General features: G+C 46.7%; 1 protein-coding gene across 2 annotated transcripts in view; it reads left to right on the plus strand.

The window, feature by feature from the left end:
* Nucleotides 1–4,633: 4,633 nt before the first annotated feature.
* Nucleotides 4,634–22,824, plus strand: part of psen1 (presenilin 1) — a 41,112-nt gene continuing 22,921 nt past the window's right edge. For both annotated transcript variants that reach the window (XR_006761476.1, XM_045706007.1), the window contains exons 1-6: nucleotides 4,634–4,932; nucleotides 11,007–11,094; nucleotides 15,606–15,886; nucleotides 16,571–16,712; nucleotides 17,939–18,006; nucleotides 18,158–18,378. Coding sequence is in view for 1 of the 2 variants with exons in the window: in XM_045706007.1 (XP_045561963.1) it covers nucleotides 11,059–11,094; nucleotides 15,606–15,886; nucleotides 16,571–16,712; nucleotides 17,939–18,006; nucleotides 18,158–18,378 (748 nt within the window). In the remaining variant the exon portion in view is untranslated. The remainder of the gene's footprint in view (nucleotides 4,933–11,006; nucleotides 11,095–15,605; nucleotides 15,887–16,570; nucleotides 16,713–17,938; nucleotides 18,007–18,157; nucleotides 18,379–22,824) is intronic.

The following is a 22,824-nucleotide window of genomic DNA, read 5'->3' on the forward strand; positions in this document are numbered from 1 at the left end:
TCAACAGCCACACCGTTCATTACCAGATTCAGCTGAGGTCCAGAACTTAGGGATGTCAATGAAATGTACTAAGTACAATGTTTAGTAGAGATGTTCATGACCAGTTTATTACTGGCCACCCATTCAAAAACAGACTGCAACTCTTTGTTAAGGGTTTCAGTGACTTCATTAGCTGTGGTTGCTGATGCCTATATGGTTGAAATATCAGCATACATGGACACACATGTTGTTTAATACCAGTGGCAGGTCATTGGTTAAAATAGAAAAGAGTAGAGGGCCTAGAGAGCTGCCCTGTGGTACACCACACTTTACATGTTTGACAATAGAGACACTTCCATTAAATAAAACCCTTTGACTTCTATTAGATAGATAGCTCTGAATCCACGATATGCGAGATGTTGAAAAGCCATAACACATACGTTTTTTTCAACAACAGGTTATGGTCAATAATATCAAAGGCTGCACTGAAATCTAACAGTACAGCTCCACCAATCGTATTATCAGTTTCTTTCAACCAATCATCAGTCATTTGTGTCAGTGCAGTACATGTTGAGTGCCCTTCTCTATAAGCATGCTGAAAGTCTGTTGTTAATTTGTTTACAGAGAAATAGAAACAACTGTTTGACCAAATACAATGCTAACAGTTTGCTAAGAGCTGGCAGCAAGCTGATAGGTCAGCTGTTAGAACCAGTAAAGCTGATAGGTCAGCTGTTAGATCCAGTAAAGGCCGCTTTACCACTCTTGGGTAGTTGAATGACTTTGGCTTCCCTCCAGGCCTGAGGACAAAGACTTTCCTCTAGGCTCAGATGAAAGATATGACAGATAGGAGTGGCTATAGAGTCAGCTACCATCCTCAGTAACTTTCCATCTAAATAGTCAATGCCAGGAGTTTAGCCATTATTGATCGTTAACAATATCTCCACCTCTCCCACACTAACTTCACAAAATTCAAACTTTTTTTCATTATTAGTTTGTCTGAGTACGATGGCTCATTGTTCGTTGTTGGCATTTCCTGCCTAAGTTTACCCACTTTGCCAATGAAGTAATCATTAAAATAATTGCCAACATCAAATAGTTTCGTGATGAGTAAGCCATCTGATTTGATAAAAGATGGAGTTGAATTTGAGCCCCACATTTTTAGCAAAGAAATTAAATTTTATATATACAGTTGAAGTCGGAAGGTATATAGATATTTTTTGGGGGGGGTCTTGCCTGTTTTGCATGTTATTTTGGCATTAATACATGTCACATATCAGTTTCCAAACAATGTAAAAAAAATATATATATATATATATATATCATTGAGTTAATAAAGCTGCCCACAAACATGGTCTCTTTTGTTTTCTTGAGTAAGACAGCTCCAAAATGGTGTCCAGGTGTTTCAGCCTAGCTCAGTGCTTTCTGTGGTGGTGGGGCGAGTCAGCAGAAAATACGGAGCGTTGCGCCATGATTGGCTCAGTGTTCTGTCACTCGTGGGGACAGTACGTCATCGCCAAATTGAAGTGCTTAGTTAGGGTAGACATCCAAAATTTTAGCCCTTTGAGTGCTGCCATAGAGTTATATTACAAGTGCCCTTCCAAGAAGGCTCAAGGTCATTGGCCACAGATAAAACTACATCTAATCACGTTATATCTACCGTAGCTTTGATTGGACTGATCATGTCAACATCATACTTTCAAAATCTTAGCTAGCAGTCATCATCATGAATCAAGTCAACAATCTACTGGAAAATCCTTTTAAACTCTTGTCATATAAAGAGAAATTATAGATAAAACGCTCATTAGCCATTGGACATAAACATTACACAACAAGTTGGAAATCTCAAATTCAACAATGAGTCGTTTGGAAGTAATCAGTGGCTAACTGCAAGCATTGCAAAGCAACGAGTAACATTAGCCTGCTATTCAATGGAGTGGCTGTGTGTTTTTTCCCCCGCCATAAATCCAGAGATCGCCAGACTTTGATGACAAAGTTTGATGACAAAATATGCCCACAAAGGACCGCCTCGCCACCTTCACACCGTGAGTCCAAAAATGTCTTGTATGCTGCTGCATAAATGATGTAATATGCCAGGGAGATATGTATTCTGTAGCTAAGAAAGTAATACTAAGTGTATGTTGTGTAGTAAGCTGTTAGTAGCCCATGTGCCTCACCCTAATAATTTGGTATATTTTCACCAACACGGTATTGTAAACACATCGTTCGTAGCTGGTGTGTGCTTGTTTGCCAACTTTTTTTGTACAGCTTTGACAGTGCTACTGATAATAGTGGTAGCGCTTGACTTGCACGTGCAAATTCAGCACATTCTATAATATGTGTTATTTTATGTGTCAAATTAAAAGATCAGAGGCAGCAGGGAAGACCAGGGATGTTCTCTGTTTAGTGAGTCCTCCAGATCAGAGGCAGTAGGATGACCAGGGATGTTCTCTGTTTAGTGAGTCCTCCAGATCAGAGGCAGTAGGGACGACCAGGGATGTTCTCTGTTTAGTGAGTCCTCCAGATCAGAGGCAGTAGGATGACCAGGGATGTTCTCTGTTTAGTGAGTCCTCCAGATCAGAGGCAGTAGGGACGACCAGGGATGTTCTCTGTTTAGTGAGTCCTCCAGATCAGAGGCAGTAGGGACGACCAGGGATGTTCTCTGTTTAGTGAGTCCTCCTGATCAGAGGCAGTAGGGACGACCAGGGATGTTCTCTGTTTAGTGAGTCCTCCAGATCAGAGGCAGTAGGGATGACCAGGGATGTTCTCTGTTTAGTGAGTCCTCCAGATCAGAGGCAGTAGGGATGAGCAGGGATGTTCTCTGTTTAGTGAGTCCTCCAGATCAGAGGCAGTAGGGATGACCAGGGATGTTCTCTGTTTAGTGAGTCCTCCAGATCAGAGGCAGTAGGATGACCAGGGATGTTCTCTGTTTAGTGAGTCCTCTAGATCAGAGGCAGTAGGGATGACCAGGGATGTTCTCTGTTTAGTGAGGATGACCAGGGATGTTCTCTGTTTAGTGAGTCCTCCAGATCAGAGGCAGTAGGGATGACCAGGGATGTTCTCTGTTTAGTGAGTCCTCCAGATCAGAGGCAGTAGGGATGACCAGGGATGTTCTCTTGATAAGTGCGTGAATTGGACCATTTTCCTATCAAAATGTAACGAGTACTTTTGGGTGTCAAGGAAAATGTATGGAGTAAAAAGTACATAATTTTATTTAGGTAATGTAGTGAACAAAAACATAAATAGTCAAGTAAAGTACAGATACCCCCAAAAACAACTTAAGTAGTACTTTGAAGTATTTTTACTTAAGTGCTTTACACCACAGATATTCAGGTCCCCAATAAGTAAGACCTGTTTCAAGCACATACTTTAAGGGAGACCCAGACACGGGAGGCAGATGGGTTTGAGTCTTGATATTTATTAAACAATCCAAAAAGGGGTTAGGTGTAACAGTATAGGTTCCGTCCCCGTCTCTTCGCCCCAACGTGGGCTCAAGGAAACCCTTGCAAGCAAGGGGCAACCCTACTTCAAGTCTCAGGGCCGATAACGCTAATTAGCGCATTTACATGGTTACATAGGCAATAGAATGGTTGTGGACAGGCAAAAGGTCAAAACCAGGAGTCCAGGAGGTACAGAGTGGCAGACAGGCTCGAGGTCAGGGCAGGCAGAATGGTCAGGCAGGCGGGTACGGAGTCCAGAAAACAGGCAAGGGTCAAAACCGGGAGGACTAGAAAAAGAGAATAGAAGCAGGAGAACGGGGGAAAAACTGCTGGTTGACTTGAAAAACATACAAGACGAACTGGCACAGAGAGACAGGAAACACAGGGATAAATACACTGGGCCAGAGAGACAGGAAACACAGGGATAAATACACCGGGGATAATAAGTGACACCTGGAGAGGGGTAGAGACAATCACAAGACAGGTGAAACAGATCAGGGTGTCACACAGACACTATCAAGCATTTCACATATATAATATATAGATACTGACTGTTAGCACTTGGTGGCGTATAGCAACACCCCAAAAGAAAAGGCTTTAGATGTGCCAAGTGAACCTGCAACCACAACACTACAATAACACTTGACATGAGATCTTCTCTAAGCATTACAGTGATATGGCTCTGAATATATACAGCAACACCTCCCCCATAAGCATTCCTGTCTCTTCTATAGATGTTATATCCTTGTATTGCTACTGCTGTATCATCAAGTTAATGATCTATGTCAGTCTCAGAAATGGCTAATATATGAATGTTATCTGACGTTAGCAAGTCATTGATTAAACCTTATTTCTAAGGCTACATATAATAATATGGGCTGTGTTCAGCCCTTTCCTGGGTAGCTGATCATAGATAGACATAATACGGAAAAGAGCAAACAAAGCATGATAAAAATATATACATTCAGCAGTCCATTATTCAATTGGTGTGTGTGTGTGTGTGTGTGTGTGTGTGTGTGTGTGTGTGTGTGTGTGTGTGTGTGTGTGTGTGCTGTGGGATTGAAGCTACGAACCCATAGGCTTGGCTCTCATCCCATCCAGGCTTCTGCCAGGGAGGGAGGATGGACAATGAGCCTGTCATAGCGGATGTAAGCAATGTCCCCACGCACTCTGGCAGCTTTCATGGGTGGGATAAGTTATTTTCCTCTAGTTAGACACTTCCTTAAAACTACACACAGAGACATAACAAATGTATCCAGGAGTCTGACTCTTGGGGAAGTAGACAAAAAAAATAATAATAATTGCCAAAATCCCGAAGTTTTCCTTTATTAAGGTTCGGGTTTTGGGTATGAACTTCCCAAACATCCCAGATAGCAGTGACTGTAGGGGGAAGTACAGCAGCCTAATGGTGTCTTCAACATAGAAAGGAACAACAAGGAAGATAATTACCGGGTTTCAACGCATCATTTCAACACATTCAACCCTTTATTTCTTTGAAATTAAATCATTCAAGCAAGTAAGTACCGCCTTGTGATAGTAGGTAAGAAACAGCAGCTAAAAAAAATGTGCTCGTCGGGAAACTCGACCTTTCTCTAAACAAAGCAGATCGGATGTTAAATCAAGCTAAGCTAAAATAGCGATGAATCGGGAAGATGAAAAGTGATTTATCTAGCTAACAGTAACATTAGCTACTGACCACACGTTTTGTCATGGAAAGGAAATTATTCAATTCAATGCTGATTTTTTTTATTTATTTATTTTATTAGTATTTTGTGTCCCATATCTAGCTTTTGGGGCTAATATAGCTGGTGTATGTTGTACTATGCTAGTTACTAGCTAATTGGCTAACGCCTAGTACAGCTGGTTAACTAGACAGGAGGGGGACTTGTTGGCGTATTTCTGCCTTTCTCAGTTCTGAATGTCCATTCCACCTTGTGACAAAACCAAACAATTAAAAGTGGGGGTGGGTGGCAGTACCATCTAACCCTGCATTTATACACTATCCCCCCCCTAAAACCCATCACCTCCATCCCAGTAGCGGTCCAAGCTGTATGGCTCCCCGGGCGAACCCCGCCTTCGGTTCTGCGCTACCTGTCATTTTATCCAGACATCTGGTAACAACAAAAAATAAATAATCCTAACATTTAAAACTATATATATATTTAAAAAAAAATATATATATATATATATATATATATACAAAAATACAGACTCGTAAATATCAAAAATAAGTAATAAAGACAAGCATTATTATTATTATTGGCACTCGAGCATTATTACATTACCCATCCCCCCCAACACTGTCAACCAAGAGGCAAGACTAAACCTGTTCACCTTGGTGCTGTGCAGACTGCTTTTATATTATTAACCATTTCACACAAACCAGAAGGGGGGAAAAAAATGCAACAATATGTCTGTGAAACTATATATTCACAGTATTATGAATGAATTGTGATTTATTTGGTAGTGTTTCATAGTGGGACTGATTTTACTAATTGCATTAGTACTGTACAAAGTTAAGAGGTGCGTTATTGGATAGATTCCCCCGCTCCCCCTACCTCGAGCTTCCAGTGGGGAGACCTGAGGTCAACCTAACCCTGCCCCACTCCCCATCTCGGTCTTCTGAGTGGGAGACCTTCGCAGGCAGTAGCCTCTCTAGCTCACAAACTAGAATTAGGGCGCCCACTCCGACAAGGTTAATTGACCCACAGTCCCACACGGTGACATGATATCATTGACGTGACGTGTAAATGAGAGATAGAAAACCGATCGCGCAAAATGTCACCATTCCGATTTAATTTTGTTGTTGTTGTGCGGTTGCCGTGTTTCGCCCCCGGCAAGATGCCGTCCTGGGTCGCTGCCCATGTCGCCTATGCCTAAATCCGCCACTGCCCCATCCCACTACTTGGACCTAAATGATCCTACACCAGGCCGTGGGCCTGGGAGAATGCAACCCCCTTTTTCTCAAAACCTACTGTAGATCTTCTGGACTAAAATCTCCCATACTCAATATTAACTGACTTGCCTAGTTAAATAAAGGTAAAATAATAATTCTCTGCTGCTGCAACTACCACATATCTTGTGTGATTTCCACTCCATCAGTGCAGTTGGATCACCACAGCTATAAACACAAGAAATCCAACCTTATTAAACTCATCCTCTCTGGCCGTCTCATCAGGCCTACTCCCTGGGTGGCTCCCAGTCAACTCACCCATGAGCTGTCCTCTACTCTCTTCACTGCCTCAGCATAGGGACATTATCTACCCCAGCTGCATGGGGACCCCCACAGTTGACACAGTGCTTTCTCTATCCCAACTGTACACCCCTTCTGATTTATACCCGCCAGCACGTTTCTCACATCGTGGGGGATCTCATTTCTACACACTGCTGCTGCAACATGTAAGAATCCTTGGCATCTAAAGTACTGAAGCGGGTTCGGAACATAGGCTCTCACAGAATGGCAAATATAACCTAACCGGGACCTTTATCAGGAAGAAACTCTGTGCCAAAGCTCAACAAGACAGACAGGGTATTCTCAGTCTCGCCATTGCCACCGGGTCTACGTCTCACAGTGGGCAAAAAAAAAAAAAACGAGGAATATTCCTTTTTGATTTCATCCACCTCTACACTCAACGCTGCTTCACTGATCACCCCTTTTTAGCACCGTAGGCTGAGCCCCAAACAGCGTGACTCAAAGCGCAAAAAACCCCCCCATTAAAACGATTCCACTTCTCTAAACTTTCACAGATGTGAAACCATTCCCCGTTTGTCCTTTACCCAGCCTGACACCATGTATGGGTCGGCCAAAAAAAGCAGAAATCCAGTCTTTAAAAAAAAAAAAAAAATACTAAAAAATCTCACTCCAACCGGTCCAAAATCCAAAATCTTCTCTGGTAGGATTTCTCAGGGAAACGTTGGAAGTCTCCGTTACACCTGTCGCCACAGGTGGGCCCAGTTTCTCCTGGACTGGCTCCACCTCAAAGCGCTCATCACTGCCGTCTGACACCATTTACGAGATTGTCAAGGTTCTTAAGAGAGCATGAAGACCTGTAAGTCATTACTTAGTTTGTAACGAGGAGAAGTATCTAGTGTATATAGCCTACCGCATATTATGCATGACAATAAAAAATGAAGATGTCAGATGTTACACATGCTCTAGTCTATACTCCAAAATTAAACTAATTCAGTTGGCCTGCAATTATAGTGAATTGGTATTGGATTTTGAATAGCCTCGTATTAGTTATGAAACATTCCCTAATAGGCTTACAACATTACCTCTAGCTACAGAATATCTCACCACCCTACGTTTCCATCTCGTCACCTCTCTCCTTCATTCCTTTCTCGAGCGCGCAGGCTGTCAACAGTTTAATGAAAGATATGTTTTGTTGTGTACATGTTACTATTGATGTTCCTGAACAGATTTAACTTGGCTTCCCAAATTAAGAACTGGGTAGCTGCAGGAAACGGCGTTAGCGCAGAGCCCGTGGCATACAGAGTTTGTGCGGGATATCAGCTGACAGGCAGCAATACGCTGTATGCTTCTCAAACAGTGGGTGAGGTGTGGAGTGAAATAAACCCGCATGGGTGAAAAACGAAATTCCAGTGCATACAGATAATGTATTCCCTCCCCCCCGGTCCCAGTTCCTGCCCATTTTTATAATGGACCATTTTTTAATTGAAACTAATTTGCTATATTAGTAAAGACAAAATTACATTCAGAATAGTCTGATGGGTGAAAATATTATCACCAGATTTTTTTTTTTTAACCTTTATTTAACTAGGCAAGTCAGTTAAGAACAAATTCTTATTTTCAATGACGGCCTACTGGGGAACAGGGGGTTAACTGCCTTGTTCAGGGGCAGAACGACACATTTTGTACCTTGTCAGCTCGGGGATTCGATCGAGCAACCTTTCGGTTACTAGTCCAACGCTCTAACCACTAGGCTACGCTGCTGCCAGCGTGTGCTGCCTGAGGCAAGGAACAAGCGCGCAAGCTGTTTTTCCAACTTTCTCAAATCACCAATAGCTTATAGTCACGTCATGAAGCCCATATATATGTTTTGATTTCTAAGGTTTTTATCATTTACAACTAAAGTTGCCAAATAACTGTAAATCTAGCATATAGGACCTGTTTCAAAGAATCTCTTTTATGCTCGACATAGCCGTTTTGCTCCGGAAAGGGAAAAATATAATTTCTATTTACAGTAAAAGAGGCTCAGAGAGAATGCCACCGAATCGCTTGTTCACATCCTCTACTAGAGTACTTTTTCCAAGTTAACCCCACAGTCTGTGTGGGCAGTTTTGTTGACCAGGCGTTTCAATGCCATGACAGACGGGGTATCACGTCTCATGCAGACGCAGTTGATGAACTTATTTCTCCAGTCAGTTGTTCGAATGGCTCTAGGAGTGTGTCCATGTTTCAAACATGTTCTCAAATGCCATAATAAAAAAAAATGGCAGCAGCGGTATGAGAACCAGCACATTCTTGAGCATGCAATACGACTTTCCTCAGTATGAAATCCTCGTCGACCAACTGTGCTGTCGGATTCTGCATGCTCATGACGTCGCTGGTCCAAATGTCAGTCATGAATCTAATAGCATTGCGCCCATAGCAACTAGCTCAGGTATGTGCGTTTCAACAATACTGTGTAACTCCGGTAGGGCAACATCTGAAAAAATAGCGTCTACTTGGTAGTGTGTACCGGGGCTCGAGGTGCTCGACTAGTCGGCGAAAGCCAGCGTCACCCAGGACAGAGAACGGTTGATTGTCAAGGGAAATGAATTCCATTATCTTGGCTTTAATGGATTTCACCTTTTGATTTTCTTAACTCTTTTCAAATGACTGCTCGACTTGAACTTGTTTAGTTGTCGGAAGTGCGCGCTTAGTATTTTTCTGCTTTTTTTTGTAGCGCTGTATTATTCGCGGCGTCATCTACCTACGTTATAGAGGTCCGCACGTCAGCTTTGACATCGGATTTACACATCGGCGTTAAACAAGACATCAGGTCGACGTTGGCATTTTTAACTAATATCGTCCGATTCTGATATATTGTTCATCCTTAGTTCTGTTTGTGACGCTTGATGCCCTGCAAGTCCCGCCTCTCCCATCTCCTCGTTGGTTGTTAGGAGCATATACCCACGTGGGTGATTGAATGATTAACTGAGGTCCACACTCCAGTCCAGTTGGTGGTGGTAATGCACCTTAAAGTTGGTTGCGAACCTCCATATAAAGAAGCCTGGAGGAGAGATCACTAGAAACAACCTCGGGTTTGCCCATTTATCTGTGGATTAATTGACAGAGTAGAGGACCTTGTGCATTTCAGGTAAAATAACAACCCAATGTTTATATCCCTGGACAAATTAGCTAGCAACAGCAAGCTAGCTAGCTAAATTGCTATAAATGTTTCAATGCTTTTCGACCTGTCCCCAAATTGATATAGTTGGTTCAGAGTTCGTTTTGGATATTTTAACCTGCGCGTCCTGATCCGGTCTAGTGTGGATGGACGAAATCGTGATCCTCGTGCCCGATCTAGTCAGCATGTTAGTTGTTACTTTTCTCAACTTCGATTGGAGCCGATGTCTTAAAGTAGATGAACATGTTATTACGACAACCTCGTGAAAGTGACAATCTGAGTCAAAAACTACTTTTTATATCGAGGGAGTGACATTTTTATTTGATGTCGGTGCTGTGCTTCCTCTCCGGTCGGTGCTGTGCTGTGCTGTGCTTCCTCTCCGGTCGGTGCTGTGCTGTGCTTCCTGTCCGGTCGGTGCTGTGCTGTGCTTCCTCTCCGGTCGGTGCTGTGCTTCCTCTCCGGTCGGTGCTGTGCTGTGCTTCCTCTCCGGTCGGTGCTGTGCTTCCTCTCCGGTCGGTGCTGTGCTTCCTCTCCGGTCGGTGCTGTGCTTCCTCTCCGGTTGGTGCTGTGCTTCCTCTCCGGGAAGCTATCCGGTATGTTTGGGAGATCCCTAGCCTAAAGGGATACTTCAAGATTTTGGCAATTAAGCCCTTTTTTATCTACAATGAAAATAGGTTGTACACAGTGTCCACCGCCATGCGACAGTGTCCACCGCCCTCTCGGGGATTCGATCCAGCAACCTTTCGGTTACTGGCCCAGTGCTCTTACCACTAGGCTACCTGCCGCCCCAAAACCACCATTATATGGTTCTGTTATTATATGGTTCTATTATTATATGGTTCTATTATTATATGGTTCTGTTATTATATGGTTCTGTTATTATATGGTTCTATTATTATATGCTGTGGTTCTGTTATTATGTGGTTCTGTTATTATATGCTGTGGTTCTGTTATTATATGGTTCTGTTATTATATGCTGTGGTTCTGTTATTATATGGTTCTGTTATTATATGCTGTGGTTCTGTTATTATATGGTTCTATTATTATATGCTGTGGTTCTGTTATTATATGGTTCTGTTATTATATGCTGTGGTTCTGTTAATATATGGTTCTATTATTATATGCTGTGGTTCTGTTATTATATGCTGTGGTTCTGTTATTATATGGTTCTGTTATTATATGCTGTGGTTCTGTTATTATATGCCGTGTATTAACCGTGATTCTGTTGTTCTACCAGGCAAAACTGAACAACTTGGCTTGTATGTGCGGGCGAGTCTGTTCTGTCAACCATGGCCAACAACGTGGAGGATATCGAGAACAACATGGTGAGTTACCCCTGCTGTGATTTTAGAATTATGAGAAGGGAAATAATACTTGTCTGTGTTTTGTCACTTGTAGATTGTAACCTATAGTAAAGTCACATTCATGATGGTGACATTTTGCATTAAAAAGTAAATCATTGGTCATATTTTATGGAATATATTTCACATACCATTTCATGACGTCATTTAGGTTTTGCTCCTGAAGACATTTTAAAGGTGTGTCTGGCCGGTCCAGGAGGCAAAGTCCTTCTCGGCTGTTTCTCTCCTGACCCTTAAACCAGATGAAGCCAGTCACTCCAACATGTAACAACTGTACTGCATTGTTGTCCTCAACTGATGAAAGGCGGTTCATACTACTGCACTGTTGGAGCTAGAAACACCAAGCATTTCGCTACACATGGGCATGTGACCAATAAAATTATATTTTATTTGACGTGCCTGCCTTCTCAGCCGATGGAAGGCGGTTACGGGCCTGCCTTCTCAGCCGATGGAAGGCGGTTACGGGCCTGCCTTCTCAGCCGATGGAAGGCGGTTACGGGCCTGCCTTCTCAGCCGATGGAAGGCGGTTACGGGCCTGCCTTCTCAGCCGCCGTTCTTAAACACTTTCAGTGAAGGATAGCAGCTGTGATGTGTTCGGTGGAGCCAATTCTTCCTTGTGATATTGAAGTTATTCAACCAGGAAACCCCTTTTTAGAAATCGCTTATCCTGTTTTAATCAGAAGATCCAGAAGGAAGTTAAAGCTCATGTTTAAACTGTCCTGACAGCCTTGGCACTGTAACACTCTCCCTAGATGGGCCTGTCTGTCCTGACAGCATTGGCACTGCAACACTCTCCCTAGATGGGACTGTCTGTCCTGACAGCATTGGCACTGTAACACTCTCCCTAGATGCACTGTAACACTCTCCCTAGATGCACTGTAACACTCTCCCTAGATGGGCCTGTCTGTCCTGACAGCATTGGCACTGTAACACTCTCCCTAGATGTACTGCAACACTCTCCCTAGATGGGCCTGTCTGTCCTGACAGCATTGGCACTGTAACACTCTCCCTAGATGGGCCTGTCTGTCCTGACAGCATTGGCACTGTAACGCTCTCCCTAGATGGGCCTGTCTGTCCTGACAGCATTGGCACTGTAACACTCTCCCTAGATGCACTGCAACACTCTCCCTAGATGGGCCTGTCTGTCCTGACAGCATTGGCACTGTAACACTCTCCCTAGATGGGCCTGTCTGTCCTGACAGCATTGGCACTGTAACGCTCTCCCTAGATGGGCCTGTCTGTCCTGACAGCATTGGCACTGTAACACTCTCCCTAGATGCACTGCAACACTCTCCCTAGATGGGACTGTCTGTCCTGACAGCATTGGCACTGTAACGCTCTCCCTAGATGCACTGCAACACTCTCCCTAGATGGGCCTGTCTGTCCTGACAGCATTGGCACTGTAACACTCTCCCTAGATGGGCCTGTCTGTCCTGACAGCATTGGCACTGTAACGCTCTCCCTAGATGGGACTGTCTGTCCTGACAGCATTGGCACTGTAACGCTCTCCCTAGATGCACTGCAACACTCTCCCTAGATGGGACTGTCTGTCCTGACAGCATTGGCACTGCAACACTCTCCCTAGATGGGCCTGTCTGTCCTGACAGCATTGGCACTGCAACACTCTCCCTAGATGGGACTGTCTGTCCTGACAGCATTGGCACTGTAACGCTCTCCCTAGATGGGACTGTCTGTCCTGACAGCATTGGCACTGTAACACTCTCCCTAGATGGGCCTGTCTGTCCTGACAGCATTGGCACTGTAACACTCTCCCTAGATGCACTGTAACACTCTCCCTAGATGGGACTGTCTGTCCTGACAGCATTGGCACTGTAACGCTCTCCCTAGATGTACTGCAACACTCTCCCTAGATGGGCCTGTCTGTCCTGACAGCATTGGCACTGTAACACTCTCCCTAGATGCACTGCAACACTCTCCCTAGATGGGCCTGTCTGTCCTGACAGCATTGGCACTGTAACACTCTCCCTAGATGGGCCTGTCTGTCCTGACAGCATTGGCACTGTAACACTCTCCCTAGATGCACTGCAACACTCTCCCTAGATGGGCCTGTCTGTCCTGACAGCATTGGCACTGTAACGCTCTCCCTAGATGGGACTGTCTGTCCTGACAGCATTGGCACTGTAACGCTCTCCCTAGATGCACTGTAACGCTCTCCCTAGATGGGCCTGTCTGTCCTGACAGCATTGGCACTGTAACGCTCTCCCTAGATGGGCCTGTCTGTCCTGACAGCATTGGCACTGTAACACTCTCCCTAGATGGGACTGTCTGTCCTGACAGCATTGGCACTGTAACACTCTCCCTAGATGGGACTGTCTGTCCTGACAGCATTGGCACTGTAACGCTCTCCCTAGATGCACTGTAACACTCTCCCTAGATGGGGCTGTCTGTCCTGACAGCATTGGCACTGCAACACTCTCCCTAGATGGGCCTGTCTGTCCTGACAGCATTGGCACTGTAACACTCTCCCTAGATGCACTGCAACACTCTCCCTAGATGGGCCTGTCTGTCCTGACAGCATTGGCACTGCAACACTCTCCCTAGATGGGCCTGTCTGTCCTGACAGCATTGGCACTGTAACACTCTCCCTAGATGGGACTGTCTGTCCTGACAGCATTGGCACTGCAACACTCTCCCTAGATGGGCCTGTCTGTCCTGACAGCATTGGCACTGTAACGCTCTCCCTAGATGCACTGTAACGCTCTCCCTAGATGGGCCTGCGCTGACAGCATTGGCACTGCGAACACTCTCCCTAGATGGGACTGTCTGTCCTGACAGCATTGGCACTGTAACGCTCTCCCTAGATGCACTGTAACACTCTCCCCTAGATGGGCCTGTCTGTCCTGACAGCATTGGCACTGTAACGCTCTCCCTAGATGGGACTGTCTGTCCTGACAGCATTGGCACTGTAACACTCTCCCTAGATGGGACTGTCTGTCCTGACAGCATTGGCACTGTAACGCTCTCCCTAGATGGGACTGTCTGTCCTGACAGCATTGGCACTGTAACGCTCTCCCTAGATGGGACTGTCGTCCTGACAGCATTGGCACTGTAACGCTCTCCCTAGATGGGACTGTCTGTCCTGACAGCATTGGCACTGTAACGCTCTCCCTAGATGCACTGTAACACTCTCCCTAGATGGGCCTGTCTGTCCTGACAGCCTTTTTTCTTTTTCCCAACGAAGTTAATCCAAAACCACACCCGTCGTTCAGAGGGGCGTTCCACAACGCTTTGAGCGCTCTCCAAGTCCGGAAGTGAATATCAAGTAGCGTGAAATTTCAGTCACTGATTAATAACATTTGCTCTTTGTTAAATGACACTTTCCATCCTTACCTTGGAAGGTCACTGTCTCTGCCTGTGAGTGAGACAAATGCTAGCTAGCCAATGGGAGCGTAGTAGAATTCAGGGGGCGTGGTTTTGGCTTAACTGCGTTGGGAAAAAGACGCATCCTGGCCTGTAGGGGCCGGTCACTCCTCAGGCTTGTGTCAATGGGAGAGTGCTGCAAAAAGCTGGTTTCCCAGACACAGATTAGGCCTAGTCCTGGACTTCGAAGCACTTTCCACAGAGAATCTAAACGGAGAACGCTTTGCAGTCCAGACTAGGCCTAATCTGTCTGGAAACGCAGCCCCATAGAGATACAATATAACTAACTCTGTGGTGGTCTATTTAACTCTGTGGTGGTCTATTTACCTCTGCGTGAACTAACGTGGCTGGCCTGATCAGTGTGACGCAGTAATACGGTTACTGTTCCTGGAGTAAATGTCACCATTGGTGACTAGCTACCTCAGGAAGGGGAGGGTTTTTTTGTTGACTCCGTGAAGGAGATTTATCCTGGTTCCAGATCTGTTATTGCTGTCTTACTATAACTCTTATTGCTAGAGACCGACCTTTGTTCTTATGTAACGCCTGATACAGAGCAAACTGTCCCCACAGGAGTGTGTGTGTAGATGAAACATTAGTTATTTTGATCAGTGTGTTTTCCCTGTTTTAAAAAAAAATAATAATTTAAGGTCTTATTTTAGTTTAAGCTTTACATTCTGGCGGCAGGTAGCCTAGCAGTTCCGTTGGGCAAGTAACCCGAAAAGTTGCTGGTTCAAATCCCCTAGCCGAGTCTAAATGACTCCCTACTGTAGTGGCTCTGGATCAGAGAGTCTGCTAAATGACTCACTACTGTAGTGGCTCTGGATCAGAGAGTCTGTTAAATGACTCACTACTGTAGTGTCTCTGGATCAGAGAGTCTGTTAAATGACTCACTACTGTAGTGGCTCTGGATCAGAGAGTCTGCTAAATGACTCACTACTGTAGTGGCTCTGGATCAGAGAGTCTGCTAAATGACTCACTACTGTAGTGACTCTGGATCATAGAGTCTACTAAATGACTAGAATGTAAATGTGTTCCTTGTACTGCAGGCTGACCCTAGAGGTGTGTATTTATGTCCCCCTATGTTTCTCCTCCAGGCGACTGAGGCCCCGGTACCGACCCAGAACCAACACCCTGAGCCTGGGGTGACGGGGTTGCGGTCCAGGGGTGGAGGAGGGGCGGAACAGAACGGACAGGCTCCCCCACAACGAACCCCCCAGGTGGTAGAGAGTGAGGAAGACGAAGATGAGGAGCTGACGCTGAAATACGGGGCCAAACACGTCATCATGCTGTTCGTCCCGGTCACGCTCTGCATGGTGGTCGTCGTGGCAACCATCAAGTCCGTCAGCTTCTACACCCAGAACGATGGACAGAGGCTGTAAGTACCGACCGGGTTAGGGTTGTTGGAACCCTGAGGAGACGAGGCCCCAGGTTGTCCCCCGGGTTAGGGTTGTTGGATCCCTGAGGAGACGAGGCCCCAGGTTGTCCCCCGGGTTAGGGTTGTTGGATCCCTGAGGAGACGAGGCCCCAGGTTGTCCCCCGGGTTAGGGTTGTTGGATTCCCTGAGGAGACGAGGCCCCAGGTTGTCCCCCGGGTTAGGGTTGTTAGGGTTGTTGATGCAGTTGACCAGCACAGCCACTAGATGGCGATAATGTAACACAAAACACCTTGATGATGAAATATCAGCATACATCTACAGTATTTACTAACAGAAGTACAGGAAATGTGGTTGGCCTGCTAACAAAAAAAAAGGTACATTGTTCAGTTTGTTTACCTATGGGCTGTTCATCATAAAGCAGCTGGAGAAACACAGACAAGATAATCAAGCAACTGGAAACAGACTTATTATAATAATAATAATAATAATAATAATAATAATAATAATAATAACAATAATAGCAGCAACGTGACGATTCACAAAGGATGGTGTTTGAGTATTTCTGCTGGTTCTTCTGACACTGTTAAACATATTCTGAAATGATCCAATGCGACGAGACTAATCTTCTGTTAAGAGATGTCCAGGATGTTGATACCTGTCTTGACCTGTGATAATGTTTTCCAGGATATACACCCCTTTCCCCGAGGACACGGACACAATAGGCCAGCGAGCCCTCAACTCGGTCCTCAACGCCACCATCATGATCAGTGTCATCATAGTCATGACCATGGTGCTGGTGCTGCTATACAAGTACCGCTGCTACAGGGTAAGAGATGCTGCTATACAAGTACCACTGCTACAGGGTAAGAGATGCTGCTATACAAGTACCGCTGCTACAGGGTAAGAGATGCTGCTATACAAGTACCGCTGCTACAGGGTAAGAGATGCTGCTATACAAGTACCGCTGCTACAGGGTAAGAGATGCTGCTATACAAGTACCGCTGCTACAGGGTAAGAGATGCTGCTATACAAGTACCGCTGCTACAGGGTAAGAGATGCTGCTATACAAGTACCGCTGCTACAGGGTAAGAGATGCTGCTATACAAGTACCACTGCTACAGGGTAAGAGATGCTGCTATACAAGTACCACTGCTACAGGGTAAGAGATGCTGCTATACAAGTACCGCTGCTACAGGGTAAGAGATGCTGCTATACAAGTACCGCTGCTACAGGGTAAGAGATGCTGCTATACAAGTACCGCTGCTACAGGGTAAGAGATGCTGCTATACAAGTACCGCTGCTACAGGGTAAGAGATGCTGCTATACAAGTACCGCTGCTACAGGGTAAGAGATGCTGCTATACAAGTACCGCTGCTACAGGGTAAGAGATGCTGCTATACAAGTACCGCTGCTACAGGGTAAGAGATGCTACTATACAAGTACCGCTACTATACAAGTACCGCTGCTACAGGGTAAGAGATGCTGCTATACAAGTACCACTGCTATACAAGTACCACTGCTACAGGGTAAGAGATGCTGCTATACAAGTACCACTACTATACAAATACCGCTGCTATACAAGTACCACTACTATACAAGTACCACTGCTACAGGGTAAGAGATGCTGCTATTATACAAGTACCGCTATTATACAAGTACCGCTATTATACAAGTACCACTGCTATACAAGTACCGCTGCTATACAAGTACCGCTGCTATACAAGTACCACTGCTATACAAGTACCGCTGCTATACAAGTACCGCTGCTATACAAGTACCACTGCTATACAAGTACCACTGCTACAGGGTAAGAGATGCTGCTCTGACAATGCCATTAGGGTCGTATTCATTAGGGCACACGAAGTAAATCATTTTGCAACCAATGTATCATAACATTTTAAGTCCAGGAAGTCGTCCCGCTTGTTGCCTGATGAACACAACCCTGGTATCACTCATCACAGTATGTTTCAGTCCTCTCTATATGTGTGTCTAGATACAGTGACGTGTTATACAGACAGTTTGCTGTTATTGATCTCTCCGTGTCCTTTACAGGTGATCCAAGGCTGGCTGTTCCTCTCCTCTCTCCTCCTCCTGTTCTTCTTCTCCTTCATATACCTCAAGTGAGTCCATTCTTCTTCTCTCTTTTTCAATCACACACACACACACATATATATATATTCAAGTCATCAGTGAACCAGCTGTTTTAAGAGTGTGTGACTGTGCAGATTCCTCTGTACTCTTAAAGGCAACGTGCTCACTCTGTCCTCTCAGAGAAGTGTTTAAGACATACAACGTGGCGATGGACTGGATCACCCTGGCTGTGATCGTGTGGAACTTCGGGGTTGTAGGGATGATCTGTATCCACTGGAAGGGTCCTCTACGTCTGCAGCAGGCCTATCTCATCATGATCTCTGCTCTCATGGCTCTGGTCTTCATCAAGTACCTTCCCGAGTGGACCGCCTGGCTCATCCTGGCTGTTATATCTGTCTATGGTGAGTACCTTTCCTGAGTGAACATCCTGGCTGTTATATCTGTCTATGGTGAGTACCTTTCCTGAGTGAACATCCTGGCTGTTATATCTGTCTATGGTGAGTACCTTTCCTGAGTGAACATCCTGGCTGTTATATCTGTCTATGGTGAGTACCTTTCCTGAGTGAACATCCTGGCTGTTATATCTGTCTATGGTGAGTACCTTTCCTGAGTGAACATCCTGGCTGTTATATCTGTCTATGGTGAGTACCTTTCCTGAGTGGACTGCCTGGCTCATCCTGGCTGTTATATCTGTCTATGGTGAGTACCTTTCCTGAGTGAACATCCTGGCTGTTATATCTGTCTATGGTGAGTACCTTTCCTGAGTGAACATCCTGGCTGTTATACCTGTCTATGGTGAGTACCTTTCCTGAGTGAACATCCTGGCTGTTATATCTGTCTATGGTGAGTACCTTTCCCGAGTGGACTGCCTGGCTCATCCTGGCTGTTATATCTGTCTATGGTGAGTACATTTCCTGAGTGAACATCCTGGCTGTTATACCTGTCTATGGTGAGTACCTTTCCTGAGTGAACATCCTGGCTGTTATATCTGTCTATGGTGAGTACCTTTCCCGAGTGGACTGCCTGGCTCATCCTGGCTGTTATACCTGTCTATGGTGAGTACCTTCCGGCTTGAGTCTTTGGCTTGTATACAGGCCTTTCACTGTGAGACTGTAGCTACGTCCCAATGATCTCTCCTTCTGTCCAAAGTGTACACTTGTTCTTCTTTGACTCGAAAGGAAAAGACTGGTCTAAGAAATATGGTGGAAACTCCCTCTAGCCCATGTCTTAATTTTAACTGCTCTCTATCGATCTCAAGTCCTCTTCAGACAAGACTCATGGCAGCGCCTAGATTTCCTGACCGTTGTTGTTGAGAGGAAAGATCTGACTGGTCGGCAGACAGGAAACACCCATCTGAGACAGGAAGTAGGTGGGGTAGAGAGAGTCATAACAGCTGAGGTTAAGACATTCTTCATTTAGACAACCTTAGACAGATAGGACCAGATTTCCTCTTAAAGCTGGCCCTTCCTGAAGCATTGCAGTGGCTTTGTCCCAAATGGCCCCCTATTCCCTATCTAGTGCACTACTTCTGACCAGGACCCATAGGGTTCTGGTCAAAAGTAGTGCACTTTATAGGGAATCGGGTGCCATTTGGGACACGACCACTGTCTGAGAATAACGTCCAGGACAGGAGTGGTCTGATTTCCACGACAGAATAGTGGTCATTGTAAATGTATTTAACCTAACAGTGTTTAGCTTGTGGTAGCACAGTGGTCTGTTTAGGTTTGGTTTGGTGGGGGTAACGGTGGTCCGTATTGGTGGGGGTAACGGTGGTTTGGTTTGGTGGGGGTAACAGTGGTCCGTATTGGTTTGGTGGGGGTAACGGTGGTCCATATTGGTTTGGTGGGGGGTAACGGTGGTTTGGTGGGGGTAACGGTGGTTTGGTGGGGGTAACGGTGGTCCGTATTGATTTGGTGGGGGTAACGGTGGTCCGTATTGGTTTGGTGGGGGTAACGGTGGTCCGTATTGGTTTGGTGGGGGTAACGGTGGTCCGTATTGGTTTGGTGGGGGTAACGGCGGTCCGTATTGGTTTGGTGGGGGTAACGGTGGTTTGGTGGGGGTAACGGTGGTCCGTATTGGTGGGGGTAACAGTGGTCCGTATTGGTTTGGTGGGGGTAACGGTGGTCCGTATTGATGGGGGTAACGGTGGTCCGTATTGGTGGGGGGTAACGGTGGTCCGTATTGGTGGGGGTAACGGTGGTCCGATTGGTGGGGTAACGGTGGTCCGTATTGATGGGGGTAACGGTGGTCCGTATTGGTGGGGGTAACGGTGGTCCGTATTGATGGGGGTAACGGTGGTCCGTATTGATGGGGGTAACGGTGGTCCGTATTGATGGGGGTAACGGTGGTCCGTATTGATGGGGGTAACGGTGGTCCGTATTGGTGGGGGTAACGGTGGTCCGTATTGGTTTGGTGGGGGTAACGGTGGTCCGTATTGGTTTGGTGGGGGTAACGGTGGTCCGTATTGGTTTGGTGGGGGTAACGGTGGTCCGTATTGGTGGGGGTAACGGTGGTCCGTATTGGTGGGGGTAACGGTGGTCCGTATTGGTGGGGGTAAAGGTGGTCCGTATTGGTTTGGTGGGGGTAAAGGCGGTCCGTATTGGTGGGGGTAACGGTGGTCCATATTGGTTTGGTGGGGGTAACGGTGGTCCGTATTGGTTTGGTGGGGGTAACGGTGGTTTGGTGGGGGTAACGGTGGTCCGTATTGGTTTGGTGGGGGTAACGGTGGTCCGTATTGGTTTGGTGGGGGTAACGGTGGTTTGGTGGGGGTAAAGGTGGTCCATATTGGTTTGGTGGGGGTAACGGTGGTCCATATTGGTTTGTTGGGGGTAAAGGTGGTATGGTGGGGGTAACAGTGGTCCGTATTGGTTAGGTGGGGGTAACGGTGGTCCGTATTGGTTTGGTGGGGGTAACGGTGGTCCGTATTGGTTTAGTGGGGGTAACGGTGGTCCATATTGGTTTAGTGGGGGTAACGGTGGTCCATATTGGTTTGGTGGGGGTAACGGTGGTTTGGTGGGGGTAACGGTGGTTTGGTGGGGGTAACGGTGGTTTGGTGGGGTTAACAGTGGTCCGTATTGGTTTGGTGGGGGTAACGGTGGTCCGTATTGGTTTGGTGGGGGTAACGGTGGTCCGTATTGGTTTGGTGGGGGTAACGGTGGTCCGTATTGGTTTGGTGGGGATAACGGTGGTCCGTATTGGTGGGGATAACGGTGGTCCATATTGGTGGGGGTAACGATGCTTTGGTGGGGGTAACGGTGGTCCATATTGGTTTGGTGGGGGTAAAGGTGGTCCATATTGGTTTGGTGGGGGTAAAGGTGGTCCATATTGGTTTGGTGGGGGTAAAGGTGGTCCATATTGGTTTGGTGGGGGTAAAGGTGGTCCATATTGGTTTGGTGGGGGTAAAGGTGGTCCATATTGGTTTGGTGGGGGTAACGGTGGTCCGTATTGGTTTAGTGGGGGTAACGGTGGTCCATATTGGTTTGGTGGGGGTAACGGTGGTTTGGTGGGGGTAACGGTGGTTTGGTGGGGGTAACGGTGGTTTGGTGGGGGTAACGGTGGTCCGTATTGGTTTGGTGGGGGTAACGGTGGTCCGTATTGGTTTGGTGGGGGTAACGGTGGTCCGTATTGATTTGGTGGGGGTAACGGTGGTCCGTATTGGTTTGGTGGGGGTAACGGTGGTCCGTATTGGTTTGGTGGGGGGTAACGGTGGTCCGTATTGGTTTGGTGGGGGTAACGGCGGTCCGTATTGGTTTGGTGGGGGTAACGGTGGTTTGGTGGGGGTAACGGTGGTCCGTATTGGTGGGGGTAACAGTGGTCCGTATTGGTTTGGTGGGGGTAACGGTGGTCCGTATTGATGGGGGGTAACGGTGGTCCGTATTGATGGGGGTAACGGTGGTCCGTATTGGTGGGGGTAACGGTGGTCCGTATTGGTGGGGGTAACGGTGGTCCGTATTGATGGGGGTAACGGTGGTCCGTATTGGTGGGGGTAACGGTGGTCCGTATGATGGGGTAACGGTGGTCCGTATTGATGGGGGTAACGGTGGTCCGTATTGATGGGGGTAACGGTGGTCCGTATTGGTGGGGGTAACGGTGGTCCGTATTGGTGGGGGTAACGGTGGTCCGTATTGGTTTGGTGGGGGTAACGGTGGTCCGTATTGGTTTGGTGGGGGTAACGGTGGTCCGTATTGGTTTGGTGGGGGTAACGGTGGTCCGTATTGGTGGGGGTAACGGTGGTCCGTATTGGTGGGGGTAACGGTGGTCCGTATTGGTGGGGGTAAAGGTGGTCCGTATTGGTTTGGTGGGGGTAAAGGCGGTCCGTATTGGTGGGGGGTAACGGTGGTCCATATTGGTTTGGTGGGGGTAACGGTGGTCCGTATTGGTTTGGTGGGGGTAACGGTGGTTTGGTGGGGGTAACGGTGGTCCGTATTGGTTTGGTGGGGGTAACGGTGGTCCGTATTGGTTTGGTGGGGGTAACGGTGGTTTGGTGGGGGTAAAGGTGGTCCATATTGGTTTGGTGGGGGTAACGGTGGTCCATATTGGTTTGTTGGGGGTAAAGGTGGTATGGTGGGGGTAACAGTGGTCCGTATTGGTTAGGTGGGGTAACGGTGGTCCGTATTGGTTTGGTGGGGGTAACGGTGGTCCGTATTGGTTTAGTGGGGGTAACGGTGGTCCATATTGGTTTAGTGGGGGTAACGGTGGTCCATATTGGTTTGGTGGGGGTAACGGTGGTTTGGTGGGGGTAACGGTGGTTTGGTGGGGGGTAACGGTGGTTTGGTGGGGTTAACAGTGGTCCGTATTGGTTTGGTGGGGGTAACGGTGGTCCGTATTGGTTTGGTGGGGGTAACGGT

The sequence above is a fragment of the Salmo salar genome, chromosome ssa01 (assembly GCF_905237065.1).
Source record: "Salmo salar chromosome ssa01, Ssal_v3.1, whole genome shotgun sequence".
Lineage (NCBI taxonomy): Eukaryota > Metazoa > Chordata > Actinopteri > Salmoniformes > Salmonidae > Salmo > Salmo salar.